This window comes from Lepus europaeus, chromosome 17 (genome assembly GCF_033115175.1).
Source record: "Lepus europaeus isolate LE1 chromosome 17, mLepTim1.pri, whole genome shotgun sequence".
Classification (NCBI taxonomy): Eukaryota; Metazoa; Chordata; class Mammalia; order Lagomorpha; family Leporidae; genus Lepus; species Lepus europaeus.
The window spans coordinates 44,831,205-44,851,120 of NC_084843.1; the positions used below are offsets into that span (position 1 = coordinate 44,831,205).

At 36.5% G+C, this 19,916-nt stretch overlaps 1 protein-coding gene across 15 annotated transcripts in view; it reads right to left on the reverse strand.

The window, feature by feature from the left end:
* PCDH15 (protocadherin related 15) overlaps nucleotides 1-19,916 on the reverse strand; it is a 725,080-nt gene that overhangs the window by 154,499 nt on the left and 550,665 nt on the right. For all 15 annotated transcript variants that reach the window (XM_062215103.1, XM_062215102.1, XM_062215101.1 and 12 more), the window contains 2 exons: nucleotides 17,133-17,273; nucleotides 14,765-14,877 (listed from right to left, as the gene is read on the reverse strand). In XM_062215103.1, the coding sequence (XP_062071087.1) occupies nucleotides 14,765-14,877; nucleotides 17,133-17,273 (254 nt within the window). The remainder of the gene's footprint in view (nucleotides 1-14,764; nucleotides 14,878-17,132; nucleotides 17,274-19,916) is intronic.

Here is a 19,916-nt window from a genome sequence, read left to right on the forward strand (position 1 = left end):
AATTAAATAGTATGAACATAGACGCGAAAGTCCTCAACAAAATAACAAAATACTAGCTAATTGAATCCAAAAAAACACATCACAAAGATGATTCACCAATACCAAGTGGAATTTATCTCTGGTATGCAGGGATGGTTCAGCATTCTCAAATCAATGAATGTGATCCATCACATTAAAAAAAAGAATAAAAACCATATGATTATCTCAGTAAATTCAGGGAAAGCATTTGCTAAAATACAATATCCTTTCATGATGAAAACGTTAAGCTAATTGAGTATAGCTGGCGCCACGGCTCACTTGGCTAATCCTCAACCTGCGGTGCCAGCACCCCTGGTTCTAGTCCCGGTTGGGGCACCGGATTCTGTCCCAGTTGCTCCTCCTCCAGTCCAGCTCTCTGCTGTGGCCCAGGAGTGCAGGAGTGCTGTGGCCCAGTGTGGGCCAGGAGGATGGCCCAAGTGCTTGGGACCTGCACCCACAGGTGAGACCAGGAGGAAGTACCTCACTCCTGGCTTCAGATCAGCGTAGTGTGCCGGCCGCAGCGCACCAGCTGCAGCACAGTAGCCGCAGCGGCCATTTGGGAGATGAACCAACGGAAAAGGAAGACCTTTCTCTCTGTCTGTCTCTCTCTCTCTCTCTCTCTCTCTCTCTCTCTCTCTCTCTAACTCTGCCTGTCAAAAAAATAAATAAATAAAATTGAGTATAGAAGTAACATTCCTTAACACAATCAAGACAATTTATGACAAACCCACAGCCAGCATCTTACTGAATGGGGAAAAGTTGGAAGTATTCCCCGTAAGATCTAGAACCATACAACGATGCCCACTCTCACCATTGCTATTCAATATTGTCCTGGAAGTTTTAGCCAGACTCATTAAGCAAGAAAAATATATCAATGGGCTATAAATTGTGAAGGAGGAAGTCAAACTATCCCTATTTGCAGATGACATGATTCTAAATATACAGTGGATCCAAACTCCATTAAGAGACTATTGAAACTCATAAAAGAGATTGGTAAAATGGCAGGATATAAAATTAACACACAAAAATCAGTAGTTTTTGTATATACAGAGAGAACTTCTAAGATTAATCTCATTCATAATAGCTACAAAAAAATAAGTACCCTGAAATAAATTTCACCAAAGTCACAAAGATCCTTATGATGAGAATTATAAAACATTAAAGAAATAGAAGACACAAAAAATGGAAAAATCTTCCATATCCATGGATTAGAAGAATCAAGATCATCAAAATGCCCCACCACCAAAAGCAATTGACAGATACAATACATTCCTAATCAAAATACCAAAGACATTCTTCTCAGATCTAGAAAAAAAGATGCTAAAGTTCATATGGAAACACAAGAGAACCTGAATAGCTAAAGCAAGCCTATACAACAAAACAGAGTCAGAGGCAACACAATACTAGATCTCAAGACATTCTACAGGACAATTATAATCAAAATCGCCTAGTGCTGGCCAAAAAAAAAAAAAAATTGTGTAGACCAATGGAACAGAATTGAAACTCCAAAAATCAATCCGTGCATCTACAACCAACTTATCTTAGACAAAGGAGTTAAAATCAATCCCTGGAGCAAGGGCAGTCTCTTCAACAAATTATGCTGTGAAAACTGGATCTCTGAATGCAGAAGTATGAAACATGACCCCTGCCTTACACCTTACACAAAAATCCACTAAAAATGAATCAAAGTAAGGAACATTGGGGAAACTCTGCAAAACATTGGCATAGGTAAAAACTTCATGGAAAAGACTCCAGAAGCACAGACCAATCAAAGTCAAGATTAACAAATGGGTCTACATCAAGCTGAGAAGTTTCTGCACTGCAAAAGGAACACTTAGAAAAGTAAAGAAGCAATAGAATGGAAGAAAATATTTGCAAACTAAGCAACTGATAAGGGATTAAAATTCAGTTTCTATAAAGAGCTCAAGAAACTCAACAACAACAAAACAAACAATCCAGTTAAGAAATGGTCAAATGACTTGAATCCAAATAGCCAACAGAAACATGAAAAAACATTCAGAATCACTAGCCATCAGGGAAATAAAAATTAAAACCACACCTCAGTTAGAATGGCTTTCATTCAGAAATCAACAAAATACAAATGCTGATGAAGATGTGGGAGAAAAGGTACCTGAATCTACTGTTGGTAGGAACACAAACTGGTGCATCCACTGTGGAAGACAGTATGGAGATACCTCCAAAATTTCACAAACTGACCTACCTATGACCCAGTCATCACACTCATGGAAATTTACCCAAACATAAAAACAATCAGCATATGAATGAGTGATCTGTACACCCATGTTTACTGCAACTCAATTCACAGTAGCTAAGATATGGAATCAATCTAGATGTCCATCAACTGAAGACTGGATAAAGAAATAAATGGATATGTACATTATTGAATACTACACAGAATTAAAAAAAATTACATCCTGTCATTTTAACAAAATAGATACAACTGGAAACCATTATACTTAGTGAAACAAGCCAGTCCCAAAAAGACAAATACCATGTGTTCTCTCTGATCTGTGGTAACTAATAGAGTACCTAAAAGGTAATCCATAGTAGTGAAAGTGACACTTTGAGATGAGATGTTTTTGAACAGCCCTTAACTGTTGAGGAACAATTTTTTTTATTTATTTATAGTATTTTCTCAACTCTTTACTTAGTGTAGGGCTACCCTTATGAGTGTAAAGTTAGCTGAAAATAAATCTTTGTAAAAAATAAGAAGGGAAATAGGAGAGGGAAGAGGAAGCATTGTGGGAATGTACCAGGAAGGAGGGTAGGGTGGGAACAGTGACTATGTTCTTAAATTTGTATATATGAAGTGTATGGTTTGTATTGCTAAAATAAAATTTTTAAAAAATGCTTAAAATTCTATAATAAATGAAACTTTATCTTAAAAACCTCTCTTTAACATATAAACATCTGTGGAAACCAAATATTCCCTAGGGAATTCAAACCTCAGTATTGGAATAAAGAGATTCCTGAGATCTGGAAATCTCATATCACAATCCTACTTCTTTGGGATTACTCCTTTCCATTTACAACCCATAAGCATGCTTATCCTCACAGCCTCAATCAGCAGAAATATTTTACTATTTATGTGTGTGTGCGTGTGTGTGTCTTTAATTTGAACACAGGAAATAGAATTTCTTTCCACTAGTAAAAATACCAATACAAAGGATCATCCTGATAACTGTGGGTCCATAACATTGTTCAGCATCTCTGGCAATTATGTACATCTGCATGAGGTCATAAGGGAATCTGAAAAACTCAGAGAAGCAAAAAAAGTTTATGAGATTTCAGAAACTATTCTATGCCTTATTTTTTCCTGCTAGGGAAGAATACATGGCTGGCCTTCATAGCAATCTTAAATGGCAAGGTTCACATTGCCAATGTTAAGGACTGAACATATGAAAAGAAAACACTACACAAGAATGAAAATCATTCTGCCACAAATAAAGTTATAAAAATGAAAAATGGGAAAACATTGCAACATATATTACAAAAAACTTCAGTGATAAATATATCATGTAATTAATTACTTCACACTACTAAAATGTTAAAGAACTTGGGGCGGAGCCAAGATGGCGGATAGTGAGGACGTGCGCCTTAGTTTGGGAAAATAAAGTTTCATAAAAGTGGAATTACTGTAGCCTCAGGAAAAGACTCAAGAAAAAAACTGCAGAGGAAACGCTTCCGGATCTAGTGGATGTGAAACAGAGGACTTACAGGGAGCCCACCACGAGGAAAACCAACCAGGACGAGCCGAGCGGCGGGAGACGAGCCAGAGCCACAGAATCTTGCCAGCGCGGGAACCAGAGGAGGGTAAGACAAAGACCTCAGAAACCCGAGACATTGGGGGGGGGAACAGAGGCCTCTCCCTTCACTCACCAAGCAAAACAAAGAGCACCGTGATTTTACATATGTAAAGCGCAGCCAAACTCAGTAACTTTAGCGAAACTCGAGAACACATTGAGGGCTGCATAAAATCTTTGTGTGGTCCCAGGGGTATATCAAACGAATACTCACAGAGGCCAGATTTCACATACCCTCAACTCCACTCCCAACTGAGTCAAAAAAAAAAAAAAAAGAGAGAGAGAGAGAGAGAGCGAGCCAGCAAGGAGCAAGTGAGTGAGCAATCTGGGAGAGTGGCTCTTTACACAGCCTTAAACCTGAAGAATCAAGCATAGCTCTCTGGCCACACCCATCACAGCCCCTAAGGATCTAACAAAGCAGACAGCTCACTTAGAGGCATAGTATAACGAGAAAAAAAAAACACAGGAAAAAAAAAAAAACACCATAAATTATCTCCAACATGCCAAACAACAAACATAGAAGCCGAGGTAACAAGAGCAAGGAAGACACTATGACACCCCCAAGTGAACAAGACACGCCAATGCAAGATTATGAAGATGAAGAGATAGAGGAAATGCAAGAAGCAGATCTCAAAAAATTGATAAGAACATTAAGAAGTTCTCAAAAACAAATTCTTGAACTACAGAAATCCTTAATGGACAAGATAGAAAATCTCTCCCGTGAAAATGAAATATTAAGGAGGAATCAAAATGAAACGAAACAACTAGTAGAAAAGGAAACTGAGATAGTGACAAAAAACCACAATGAAATGAAGAACTCAATAGATCAAATGGCAAACACATTAGAGAGCCTTAAAAACAGAATGGGTGAAGCAGAAGAGAGAATATCGGAATTAGAAGACAGAGAACAGGAAAGGAAACAGTCAGATCAAAGAAAAGAAGAAGAAATCAGAAATCTAAAAAATACTGTCAGGAATCTACAGGATACTATTAAAAACCCAACATTCGGGTTCTAGGAGTTCCTGAAGGCATGGGGAGGGAGAAAGGATTAGAAGGCCTTTTTAGTGAGATACTAGCAGAAAATTTCCCAGGTTTGGAGAAGGACAGAGACATCCTAGTACAGGAAGCTCATAGAACCCCTAATAAACATGATCAAAAGAGATCTTCACCACGACACGTCGTAATCAAACTCACCACAGTGAAACACAAAGAAAAGATCCTAAAATGTGCAAGAGAGAAACGCCAGATTACTCTCAGAGGATCTCCAATTAGACTTACAGCTGACTTCTCATCAGAAACCCTACAAGCTAGAAGGGAATGGCGAGACATAGCCCAGGTACTAAGAGAGAAAAACTGCCAGCCCAGAATATTATATCCTGCAAAGCTCTAATTTGTGAATGAAGGTGAAATAAAGACCTTTCACAGCAAACAGAAATTGAAAGAATTTGTCGCCACTCGTCCAGCCCTGCAAAAGATGCTTAAAGATGTGTTACATACAGAAACACAGAAACACGGTCACCAATATGAAAGAAGGTAAAGGAAGGAAACCTCACAGCAAAAGACCACAAGAATCTCAAACCAGATATTAGAAAATATCTTTGGCAAATGGCAGGGCAAAGTTACTCCTTCTCAATAGTCACATTGAATGTTAATGGCTTGAACTGTCCAGTTAAAAGACACCGATTGACTGATTGGGTTAAGGAACAAAACCCATCTTTTTGCTGCTTACAAGAAACTCATCTTTCCAACAATGATCCATACAGACTGAAAGTGAAAGGCTGGAAAAAGATATACCATGCCAACAGAAATGAAAAAAGAGAGGGCGTAGCCATCTTAATATCGGACAAAATAAACTTTATACCACAAAAACTGTCAGGAGAGACAAAGAGGGGCACTATTTAATGATTAAGGGATCCATTCAACAGGAAGATATAAGGATTATCAATGTATATGCACCTAATCACAGGGCACCAGCTTATTTAAAAGACTTATTAAGGGACTTAAAGGGAGACTTAGACCCCAATACAAGAGTACTGGGGGACTTCAATACTCCACTCTAACAGATAGACAGATCAACAGGACAGAAGATCAACAAGGAGACAGCAGATTTAAATGACACTATAGCCCAAATGGATCTAACAGATATCTACAGAACATTTCATCCTACATCTAAGGACTTTACATTCTTCTCAGCAGTATATGGAACCTTCTCTAGGATTGACCACATATTAGGCCATAAAGCAAGTCTCAGCAAATTCAAAAGAATTAGAATCATACCATGCAGCTTCTCAGACCACAAAGGAATGAAATTGGAAATTAGCAACTCGGGAATCCCCAGAGCACGTGCAAACACATGGAGATTGAACAACATGCTCCTGAATGAACAATGGGTCATAGAAGAAATTAAAAGAGAAATCAAAAATTTTCTGGAAGTAAATGAGGATAACAGCACAACATACCAAAACCTATGGGATACAACAAAAGCAGTGTTAAGAGGAAAATTTATATCAATAGGTGCCTACATCAAGAAATTGGAGAGGCACCAAATAGATGAGCTTTCAAGTCATCTCAAGGATCTAGAAAATCTTCAGCAAACCAAACCCAAACCCAGTAGAAGAAGGGAAATAATTAAAATCAAAGAAGAAATCAACAGGATTGAATCCAAAAAAACATTACAAAAAATCAGCCAAACGAGGAGCTGGTTTTTTGACAAAATAAACAAAATTGACACCCCATTGGCCCAACTAACTAAAAAAAGAAGAGAAAAGACCCAAATCAATAGGATCAGAGATAAAAAAGGAAACATAACAACAGACGCCACAGAAATAAAAAGAATCATCAGAAATTACTATAAGGACTTGTATGCCAGCAAACAGGGAAATCTATCAGAAATGGACAGATTCTTGGACACATACAACCTACCTAAATTGAGCCAGGAAGACATAGAAAACCTAAACAGACCAATAACTGACACAGAAATTGAAGCAGTAATAAAGGCCCTCCCAACAAAGAAAAGCCCAGGGCCAGATGGATTCACTGCTGAGTTCTACCAGACATTTAGAGAAGAACTAACTCCAGTTCTTCTCAAACTATTCAGAGCAATCGAAAAAGAGGGAATCCTCCCAAATTCTTTCTATGAAGCCAGCATCACCTTAATTCCTAAGCCAGAAAGAGACGAAACATTGAAAGAGAATTACAGACCAATATCCCTGATGAACATAGATGCAAAAATACTCAATAAAATTCTGGCCAATAGAATGCAACCACACATCAGAAAGATCATCCACCCAGACCAAGTGGGATTTATCCCTGGTATGCAGGGATGGTTCAACGTCCGGAAAACAATCAACGTAATACACTACATTAACAGACTGCAGAAGAAAAACCATATGATTCTCACAATAGATGCAGAGAAAGCACTTGATAAAATACAACACCCTTTCATGATGAAAACTCTAAGCAAACTGGGTATGGAAGGAACATTCCTCAATATAATCAAAGCAATATATGAAAAACCCATGGCCAACATCCTATTGAATGGGGAAACGTTGGAAGCATTTCCGCTGAGATCTGGTACCAGACAGGGATGCCCACTCTCACCACTGCTATTCAATATAGTTCTGGAAGTTTTAGCCAGAGCTATTAGGCAAGAAAAAGAAATTAAAGGGATACAAATCGGGAAGGAAGAACTCAAACTATCCCTCTTTGCAGATGATATGATTCTTTATTTAGGGGACCCAAACAACTCTACTAAGAGACTACTGGAACTCATCGAAGAGTTTGGCAAAGTAGCAGGATATAAAATCAATCCACAAAAATCAACAGCCTTTGTATATGCAGGCAATGCCATGGCTGAGGAAGAACTTCTAAGATCAATCCCATTCACAATAGCTACAAAAACAATCAAATACCTTGTAATAAACTTAACCAAGGACGTTAAAGATCTCTACGATGAAAACTACAAAACCTTAAAGAAAGAAATAGAAGAGGATATCAAAAAATGGAGAAATCTTCCATGCTCATGGACTGGAAGAATCAATATCATCAAAATATCTATTCTCCCAAAAGCAATTTATACATTCAATGCAATACCAATCAAGATACCGAAGACATTCTTCTCAGATCTGGAAAAAATAATGCTGAAATTCATATGGAGACACAGAAGACCTCGAATAGCCAAAGCTATCTTGTACAACAAAAACAAAGCTGGAGGCATCACAATACCTGATTTCAGGGCATACTACAGGGCAGTTGTTATCAAAACAGCATGGTACTGGTACAGAAACAGATGGATAGACCAATGGAACAGAATAGAAACACCAGAAATCAATCCAAACATCTACAGCCAACTTATATTTGATCAAAGATCCAAAACTAATCTCTGGAATAAGGACAGCCTATTCAATAAATGGTGCTGGGAAAACTGGATTTCTACATGCAGAATCATGAAGCAAGACCCATACCTTTCACCTTACACAAAAATTCACTCAACGTGGATTAAAGACTTAAATCTACGACCCGAAACCATCAAATTATTAGAGAGCATTGGAGAAACCCTGCAAGATATAGGTACAGGCAAAGACTTCTTGGAAAAGACCCCAGGAGCACAGGCAGTCAAAACCAAAATTAACATCTGGGATTGCATCAAATTGAGAAGTTTCTGTACTGCAAAAGAAACAGTCAGGAAAGTGAAGAGGCAACCGACAGAATGGGAAAAAATATTTGCAAACTCTACTACAGATAAAGGGTTGATAACCAGAATCTACAAAGAAATCAAGAAAATCCACAACAACAGAACAAACAACCCACTGAAGAGATGGGCCAAGGACCTCAATAGACATTTTTCAAAAGAGGAAATCCAAATGGCCAACAGACACATGAAAAAATGATCAAGATCACTAGCAATCAGAGAAATGCAAATCAAAACCACAATGAGGTTTCACCTCACCCTGGTGAGAATGGCTCACATCCAGAAATCTACCAACAATAGATGCTGGAGAGGATGTGGGGAAAAAGGGGCACTAACCCACTGTTGGTGGGAATGCAAACTGGTTAAGCCACTATGGAAGTCAGTCTGGAGATTCCTCAGAAACCTGAACATAACCCTACCATACAACCCAGCCATCCCACTCCTTGGAATTTACCCAAAGGAAATTAATTTGGCAAATAAAAAAGCCATCTGCACATTAATGTTTATTGCAGCTCAATTCACAATAGCTAAGACCTGGAACCAACCCAAATGCCCATCAACAGTAGACTGGATAAAGAAAGTATGGGACATGTACTCCATAGAATACTATACAGCAGTAAGGAACAATGAAACCCAGTCATTTGCAACAAGATGGAGGGATCTGGAAAGCATCATGCTGAGTGAATTAAGCCAGTCCCAAAGAGACAAATATCATTTGTTTTCCCTGATCGGCGACAACTGAACACCAAAGGGGAAACCTGTTGAAATGAAATGGACACTATAAGAAACAATGACCTGATCAGCTTTTGTCCTGACTCTAGATGTACAATGTAATACTTTATCCTTTTTAGTATTTGTTGTTGTTGTTGTTGTTGTTCTAGTACTAGTGGTTGAACTCTGTAATTAACACACAATTATTCTTAGGTGTTTAAATTTTAACTGAAAAGTGATCCCTGTTAAATTTCAGAGTGGAAAAAGAGAGGGAGGAGATGCACAATTTGGGACATGCACAATCAGTCTTGCCCCAAATGATGGAGTTAGAAATGTGCCAGGGGATTCCAATACAATCCCATCAAGGTGGCATGTACCAATGCCATCTCACTAGTCCAAGTGATCAATTTCAGTTCACATTCGATGGCTTGGATAGGTCTAAGAAACAAAGGGATCACACAAACAAGACAAGTGTCTGCTAATACTAACTGATAGAATCAAAAAGGGAGAGAAAGATCCAGCATGGGAAGTGGGATACACAGCAGACTCATAGAATGGCAGATGTCCTAAACAACACTCTGGCCTCAGAATCAGCCCTTAAGGAATTCGGACCTGGCTGAAGAGCCCATGAGAGTATTGTAGGCATGGAAAGCCAAGATACCATGGAAAAAGAAAAAAAGAAGAAGACCTAAATGAAAGATCTCTGTTAGTGAGATCCCAGTGGAAAGAACGGGGCCATCAAAGAAGGAGGTACCTTTCTCCGAAGGGAGGAGAGAACTTCCACTTTGACTGTGACCCTATCGGAATAAGATCAAAGTCAGCGAACCCTAAAAGCTTCCATAGCCCTGGCAACTCATGATTAGAGCCTAGGGAGATTACTGATGCCATGAACAGGAGTGTCAAATTGTTAAGTCAGCAACAGGAGTCACTGTGTACTTACATCCCATGTGGGATCTGTCCTTAATATGTTGTCTAATGTGCAGTGATGCTATAACTAGTACTGAAACAGTATTTTTACACTTTGTGTTTCTGCGTGGGTGCAAACTGATGAGATCTTTACTAATTATATACTGAAGTGATCTTCTGTATATAAAGATAATTGGAAATGAAAAAAAAAACAAAACCTGGTGTTAAATTGGAAACGGCATATAAAATTAATTAATTTTTAAAAAATATTATGTAGGATCTCTGCCTTTAATGTGCTGTACACTCTTATTTAATGTTATAACTAGTACTCCAACAGTATTTTTTTTTCACTTTGTGTTGCTATATGGGGGCAAACTGTTGAAATCGTTATCTAATATATACTAAACTGATCTTTTGATTATAAAGAGAATTGAAAATGAATCATGATGTGATTGGAAGGGGAGAGGGAGCGGGAAAGGGGAGGGTTGTGGGTGGGAGGGAAGTTTTGGGAGGGGGAAGCCATTGTAACCCATAAGCTGTACTTTGGAAATTTATATTCATTAAATAAAAGTTTAATAAAAAATGTTAAACAACTTATATTTCTTTAAACAACAGTACCTAATACAATAGACAGACACCTAAATTTCTTGCTTACATAACAGTTGCTAAAAAGTATTCCCATTTAGGTAGATCTTCTCTAAGCTAGGATTCAGGGGTTTAGGTTGCTTTGATCCTATATATTTATAGTTGTTAAAATACGGTTCTTACAGTTGCCCTACTTTCTCCATTTCAGCCACCCATAAAGGAGAAAGGTTAAGCCAAGCTAGAAAACGTTGCAGACCACCAATTCCCATATTATACTCTCTGGGACTTGGTCACATGGCTCCACCTGGTAAATGAAGCTGGGGAATTTAGTTTCCTTCTATGGCCATGAGAAAGAGGAAATGATTTTGTAGGCATCTAGACACACTGCCATGTACATCCTCCAAATATTCCAAAGAATGGAGAATTAAATGAAGATAAGTATCAGTATGAAGTCTTCTATAGTTTATTTGATGGTATGATTCAAATGTAAGCCTATATAAATATTTTAATTAATTTTTTGCATTTACTCAAGAAGTAAAGTATTTTATACACATTTGTTATGGTACTTTATTGTTTTTTGCTAGGCAGACAGACAAAAAGAAAGGGAGCTTTATCCACAGGTTCATTCTCAAAAAAAATCACCAATAGCTGGGACTGGGCATGGGCCAGGCTAAAAATCATGGTGAGGAACTCATTCTGGGTCTCCCATGTGAGCAGCAGTGAGCTAACTATTTCAGCCTTACTTGCTGCCTCCCACGTTCTACATTAAGAAGAAGCTAGAATCAGGAACCAGAGCTTGATTCAAACCCAAGCATCCCAATGTGGATAGTGGAATCTTAATGGCTAAGCTAAATTCTGACAGCCTTATCTTTTATTATTCAAGTTTTTTGGGTGTCCCACAGACAATGAAAGGATCCTTTTCAATACTCAATTAGACTTAATCTGTGATGAAAATTATATTGATTCCTAGAATTCTAGCTATGAACAGTAGGATGCAAAACAGATTACCTTGCCTTTATAAGTAGAGTAACAAAATAACTACAATAACCAAGGGCAATTTTCCAACTGTTAAAAAAGTCTGGAAGGTCAAAATTATCTCACATGTGCTCCTGTGACTGCAGATAATTTCAGCACCAAGTAATTAGCTAGTGTTTTATTCTCTCTGTTAACAACTTTATTAATAGATTCATTTTTAGTTAGTTTTATGCAGAGATGGTATGAGATGTAAATTATTCATTCAACAAAACATTTGTATTTTTTAAAGGTGGCATTAAACAAGAGCACTTAAAAAAGACACCCAAATGAGCAATGCCATGACTGAATCTGTGACCTTGGCCTCAGTGCCACAATATTTTAACTAAAAGAGATAATGAGCAAAGACATACTTTGAGAAGTCTGCAGGCATATTTTTATTAAAACAGAAATGAGCTCCAAATGAGCCCAGAGAAACAGTACACCACACATGGAGTTCATTCATGGGAAAAATATTACTGACTCTTCAATTCTTTTTTTTTTAACTTCTCTTTTGGCCTCAAAGAATGAGTACAGTTGGGGTCAGGATTTTTAAGAAAAAAAGGTGGGTATTCAGCTGAGCTGAAACTGTGAGGAGTTTTTGGGTCTACCTCAGAGTCTAAATGATCTAGATAAGTTAATGAGAAACATATCAGGTTAGTTCACATCCAGTTTGATCCTGTTTTTAAATTTTTATTTACTTTGGGAGGGAGCTGGGAAAAGAAATATCTTCCAATCTTCCAACTGCTGGTTCACTCCTCAAATGACTGAAATGGCTATGTCTGGGCCAGACTAAAGCTAGGAGTCTCGAACTCTATTCAGGTCTACCAGGTGGGTGGCAAAGATCCAAGTATTTGAGAAATCACCTGCTGCCTCCCAGGGTGTGCCTTGGCAGGAAGCTGGATTGGAAGCTGAGTAGTTGAGACTCATACCAAGTACAGGGGTATGGGCCATGGGGGTCACAGCAGCATTTGTACCTCTACCACACCCATCTTGCCATTTGAAAACATCACAGGTCACACATTCAGGGAAATTTTTAAAAAGCAGAATACTGTGTGTCCCATGGAAAAGAAACAGAGTCAACAAGTTATGACATTGCTAAAAGAGGAAGGGAGGCAGTAAGAATGGACAGGAGGGAGACAGTCCTTTTCAAACAGAATTGACCTATGCATTTCATTTGTTTTACTTGTAGTGTGCATGATAATGGTTTATATTCATTCTATGGAAGGGAGAAAGCTACTTAGTTTAGTGTATTAAATTTTCCAAATGTATTCCTCCTGCTCCTTCTCCCTCAGTAACTTACCCTGCTCTAGCTTAAAAGTGTAGAGTAAAATCATAGAAATTATACAGCAGTTAAAACCCAAATCTGAGAACATGATAAAGTCTTCCTTTATCAGAAACTGTTAGTATCATGGCTCAACTTCCAATTGTCTCATGTTTTAGACTAAGCTCCCAAAACATTCATGAATTCAACATACACCCATATGCTTCTTATTTATACTTCTGTATATGCTCTTCTTCGATGTAGATCAAGTTCCAGAGTCTTCTGTATTGTTGCCTAAACTTTATTTTGCCTTCAAGACATAGCTTGAGGCTGTGCTAATCATGTTCAGACATAGTTAATTGTCTCTCCAACATACAGCCTCTGAACTCTGATCTACTAATGTTGGTTTCACAGTGTATTTTATTTTTCATTTAAGTCCCTGTTTCCACACAAAGATTGTGAGGCTTTGGAAGTGGAGAATTTATTGAATATACAGCGAAATTAAAATAGCTTTATTTCCTTATTGCCTTGTGATTGGAAACACATAATGTCAAGATTTATAATGTTCTTCTGAATGCATTTGCCCTAATTGGTTCCCAATTGATATTTGGAGATGAGGTCTTTGGGAGGTAGTTAGGTTTATCAATGTAATGAGGGTGGAGACGTCAACAGGGGATGTGTCATTGTAAGAAGACATGCTGAATACTTGCCTTCCCTCTGCCATGGAAAGATACAGTGGGAAGGCAGCTGTCTGTAAGACAGGAAAAGAGCCTGAAGTTGACCATGCTGGCCTGGTGATAATAGACTTGATGGTCAACCTACAGAAGAGTGAGAAAATAAATTTCTGTTGTTTAAGCCACACATTTTTTTATGGTCATCTGAGCTGACTGGGTGACTAAAGCATTATCAGTATCTATATCTACATATATAAATAGATATGTAAATATATGTATGTATATGTATATTTTTAATATATAGCTAAATATTTGTACCACAGTGTTAGTCTGTTATCTATTAATAGAATGATTGACCTATATAGCTACATTAATACAGAAATATCTATTAATATCTACATTAAAATATCTATATTATCTAGTAATATTTACAAATACTATATTACATACCTAGTGATATCTACAAATATCTACATTAATAGACACAAAATGCCATTGCAGGCTAGAGATAAAAACTGGATGATACAATGGTACTTCCAGAGTTCATGGAAAACATAATTGAAAGATAATTTTATTTAGGAACAAAAAAAAATGAAACTGATGCATTGAAGAGGAGCTTAAAAAACTTATGGAAAATATTTGAGAAATGAATGCATGGATTTCAAAATCTTATGTACCAAAACAAATATATTTTTTACTCCATTTTCCAAGAATCTTTAGAAATACCCTCATATACTTTATCCAGCAAGTAAAGAGAAGCTAAAAGTCTGCTTCTTGTCACTGAGATCATTCTTTAGTTAAAATATATACCCAGAACATAATGTGTATTTTCCAAAGCTTGATGTAATATTAAAAGACCCAATAACAAATCATTAAAAAATATTTTATAATAAATTATCATTTTAACTGTATTAAATGTTGAAGTAAACATGAGAGTAAGTTAGAAACTTAAGCTGGAATTTGGATGCTCAGTTAATTGATGGATTCATATTACATTAATTTTGAGCACTCCCTAAAAGAAAAAAAAATACATACACACACTAACTACTTGATGTATTGAAAACTGGATGGGATTTAATACCTATATTCCTCTTGTGTGAAGCGTGGGATTTCTCCAGGATGTAAGACAAGAATTTTCACTGTGGCACTGCTGGACATCACAGGCTCACCATCATCAAATGCGACAACCACCAACTTAAAAAGTAATGAAAATTCATGTTAAAAGCATAAGCAAGAAGAGAACAGAAGCATCATTTTTATACATATGTTCTTCATTAGAAAGGGGAACAATACTCATCCCCTCACTGCCTACCAAGCAGCAGACTTTGTGTTAGCAAAGGCTGCATCCTCATTAATCTTCACAATAATCCAGCCTTGTAGTTCTTGCGATTTTCATTTGTAATATGTGAAAGTTTAAGGAAGTTACTAACTCTATGGCTTAAAAAGAGAGAGATATATGATACTACATCACTCCAATTAAAAAGTTTTCTAATTCCACTGGTGCCTACAGTAGAAACATCTGCTTTACAGCATCAGCACACTTACTTAAAAAGTGTTAAATTCAGTCACATCAATACCAAAAAGCTAATTAGCTTACTTATAAAAGAAAATTAATTTTTCCTGTGAATTAATTGTTTGCAAGATTATAGGGTGGAAATACTTGGCTCTGGAGGATAAAATTGGAAATGTTATAGTTTAACACACTTTGGCATACAATCTTTTAAAAACAATTAAATTATATAAAACCAATATAATATTCTATAATAGAAATTTTACATAGAATGAAAACAATAAAATCTTTAGTCTTAAGATGTGATACCTGTATATTATTTGTTATGACAATATATTTTATAATTGATCATTTTATTTAATAATCAAAACTACACCAATAATTCCAATGTGTATTTTAAGGCATATTAATGTTTTAAAACTATTTGTTTCTCCAGAATGTACAATATTTTCGAAGTTTCAGGTTCAGAATTTACAATAATTCAACCTAGATCATGAAAGACCATTAGCAAGGATTACTCTGAGAGTCACATTTACCTTTGGGATTATACTAATTTACAAGCAGAATGTTTTTTTAAACAGTGATAAAATCAAGTGAGACATGGTGCTCATTGATTATCACAAGGTTAAGTGACAAAGATATTTCCCTAGTGTAGAATAAAGGCTTTATTCACAGTGCAAATATAATTGAAAATAATTGCAAAAAATGGAAGTGTTCAAACATTTAATGAACTGGATTAGCTAAGATAATACTAATCCTCAATATTTTTGAAACGTGCAGACAAGCATTTTTAAGACAATTTGAAAAAAATTGAAAACCAAAGTAGATAACATAGTCTATTCCACTGACAATTGCAGTGAATCTTCACATACATCACATAGTTGTAGATATTTTACGTAATTTGCATACAGAAGATACACAATGATTGAAAATAACAAGATCCAGTGCTTATTTGGAAAATGGGTACTCTTCTGAAGTATGATTGAGAATGTGCCATAGATTAATTTTTTCCCCAAATTTTCTAGAAGCACAGACTTGATATAGACTCGATTCAGTAGTTCTGCTTCTGGTATTTAAGGGGGGAAAAATCAGGAAATGGCAGGTGATACTCATACAAGCTGTTTCAGAATACAGAGCTATTAGAAAAAAAAAATTCCACCTGCACACAACACCAAGAACAAGTTATTAGATTAAAAGGAAAACATGGGTCTGGCGCTGTGGCGCAGCAGGTTAAAGCCCTGGCCTGAAGTGTCAGCATCCCATATGGGCACCGGTTCAAGACCTGGCTGTTCCACTTCCAATCCAGCTCTCTGCTATGGCTTGGGAAGGCAGTAGAAGATGGCCCAAGTCCTTGGGCCCCTGCACCCTTGTGGGAGACTCGGAAGAAACTCCTGGCTCCTGGCTTCCAGTCAGCACAGCTCTGGCTGTTGCGGCCAACTGGGGAGTGAACCAGTGGATGGAAAACCTCTCTCTCTCTCTGTGCCTCACCTTTCTCTCTGTGTAACTCTTTCAAATAAATAAATAAATAAATAAAATATTTATAAAAAAAAGGAAAACATATCATGCACTCATCCTGTAGAACATCATGGAATGATTAAAATAATATTAATATTATTTATTGCCATGGGAAATGTTACTGAGTTTAAAAATCAGCATTAATTATTTGATTAAATTGTTTTAAAACATATATTTTACTTAATACTTGTAAGGCATGTTATCACAGAGGAAAAAATAGTAAATTCTAGTTATCACCAATATGTTAGATCATTTTATCTTTTAGTTTAATGTTATTTCACCAAAGAAAACCATTTTAATATTAAAAAAGCCAAAAAGGCAAAAGAAAAAAAGTAAAAGGAAATACTCTTACCTGTTAAGTCAAACTCTATTAATATTGAAACATCAAATCAAATATACAACATAAAGTAAATGACACACTGACCTTAAAAATTGTGGTTGGTTCCTCATTAAGATTGACTCGAGTTATTACTCTTCCAGAATTTTCTTCCACGTCAAAAATACTAGCCGGGTAAGGGAACTGGACATCATCTACTCTATACCTCACTCGACTTGCAGGTAATCCCTAAAAAGAAATTAATTTACTGTCACAAAATGAAAACAAAATGTAGTGACAACGTAATAAGGATTTTTAAAATGAATGGCCTTTTAGAAGCAAAGAAGCATATTTCATGATTTCACAATTTCAGGGTTGAAATGCAGCAGTATATTTCTCAGTATAACTCAATCTGAACCAATGAAGTGACTACAGGTTATTTTTAAATGATTTATGAGAGCGAAAAATTTAACAGTTGCCTTGGGCGACTTCTCTTTCCCTTTAATTATATGAATTACAGCTGCTTCCCCAAACACCCAGTGTCTCCTTAATATTTTATCTTCTGAACAGTCATAAGATCTTTTCTTTTAATATCACACTTATTTGAAATATGTGACATACAGAAAATGATAAAGTGTGGGTGATTATGACAAAATCTAGGAACAAATATGGAAGAGAAGGAAATGAAAATTATTTACCCTCTCTTGTGTGGCAATTATCACTCTAAATCACATTACTCATCACAACAACTCTCTAGAATAGAGATGATAATAATAGTAAAATAATGACAGCTAACACTTGTTGACTGTTGGGTTTTGCAAGAATCATACTAAATATGTACATGTGTACTCTTTCACCATTTGTATTTCCAATGAACTTGAGGAGATGAAGAATAAACAAAAAAATTATTTTAAAAGAGAAAAAGTAATATTGAATGATTTTTAAAAAGTATCAATGTGAATATAATGAAGCTTCTCCATATGTTGTTGGATCTTCTCACTTGTATCGTGTTATTTACTTATGTTTACAATTCATTTGTATGAGGAGAGAGAAAAAGAGGGAGAATGCTCCATTCCCATCCCCTCACTTATTATGCAAATGCATTCAATAGCCTCTAATTGAGACTGCAGCCCAATTACCTGAGCCATGACCACTGCCTTCCAGGGTCTGTCTGCATTAGCACCAAGTTGGAGTCACGTTAGAGCCAGATATTAAAGCTAGTTCCTATGGGATACAAATGTCCTCACTGGCATCTTGTCTACCAGGACCAACACACACACACACACACACACACACACACACACTGAGGTTTAAGTTGGTTAAATTTTGAATTATACAGGATGACAATGAGGTAAGTCACATAATCTTTTCAGTGCTTAGGGCTTTTAAGTTTCTTGATGCCTAGAAGTCAAGCAAACAACTCAGACACAGAACTAGAATGTAGTAGATGCTCATTTCAGACTCTGATATTACACCACTAAATCCTTTACAGAGAATACTAATATAAAAAAAAAAACCTTTTGATTTTGCATTATTTTGATGTAGAAACAATATTTCCTCATGGGCCAGCAATTGTCATACTTAGTGATACTTGGATGCTATGATGGCTAGGAGAACATTGTTATTTGCAATTATCTTCTTTATGACAGTCCTTGAACAGAATTTTTTGTTCATGTTGGCTCCTGAATCACAGTTGGGCTAGAGGATAAATATGGTAGTCTCTATGGCTGGTATAATTTCCTGATTATTATCTGTAAGTGCAATTCTTTCAGACATTACACAAAACCCCATCTACTGGAGTATATTCTTTAACTTTTTTCTACTCTTCTACCTTGCTGGCTGCTGTATCTCAGATCCTTTGCTTTCTCCCAGTCATCTTGGTTATCAAATGTAAGAGTTTGCCGTGGCTCTTTCATAGGTATTTCTAGCATGTTTACTGTAGGCTTCTAGAACATCTTCCCATCCCATACTTTTAAATACTTTGAATTTGTTCATAACTCCCCAAATTTTCATTTATGGCAAAACTTCTCAATCCTTAAAGTCCAATTTTGTTCATACAACTGTCAACTAGACATTCTATTTTAACTAGTCATATTTAAAACCAAACTCCTTATTTCCTTTTCCAAATTTTTACCTCCTCTATTCGAGAGAAATGCCCCCATATTCTACCAAAGTGAATTTGATATCAAACCCTAGGGATGATAGCATGGATCCTCTCTTTTTGTCTAAAGTCCTATAACCAAATCATCACCATATCTTGTCAGTACCTCAATGAATGCATCTCTGCCAGATACTTCTAGCAGTGGACTTTTAATTGGCTCTCTGTATCCCTTTTATTGGAGTTATTGTTTAAAATATAAACCACTATGTAAACTTTGGCTAAAAGTCTCCAGGGATTTCATTCACACACAAAAATAGTCAAGCTCCTTATTATGGGCTATGAGATCCTAAAAATATCTGATTTGTGCTTACCTATCTAACTTCATCCCCTTATTTATTCTTTGTTCACACATTGTCTTTGTGCTCCACTGTCTTTGCTTTATGCCTGATACACTCGTCTCCAAGATTTTTTAGGTAATAAATGTATCCTCCTTTTCCCCAGGCTCTATAACAATCCCTTGTACATTATTTTTCTTCAGTAATCCTACCTGAAAGCATAGTGCATGTGTTATATGTTTATTTGTTTTCTATTCGTCTCCTCCAAAAGAATACAAGCTTCACAAAAGGACTCTATCAGAACACAGTGAATGGAACCTGGCCCTTAGGGGTACTACTCAAACAGTGTTTGACTGGATGCATGAATAAGTGAATGAATTATCATGTGTCATGTATTCCCAGACATTAAAATTAGTATTTAAAGTCTTCACTAGGGCCAGTGCTTTGTTGCAGCTG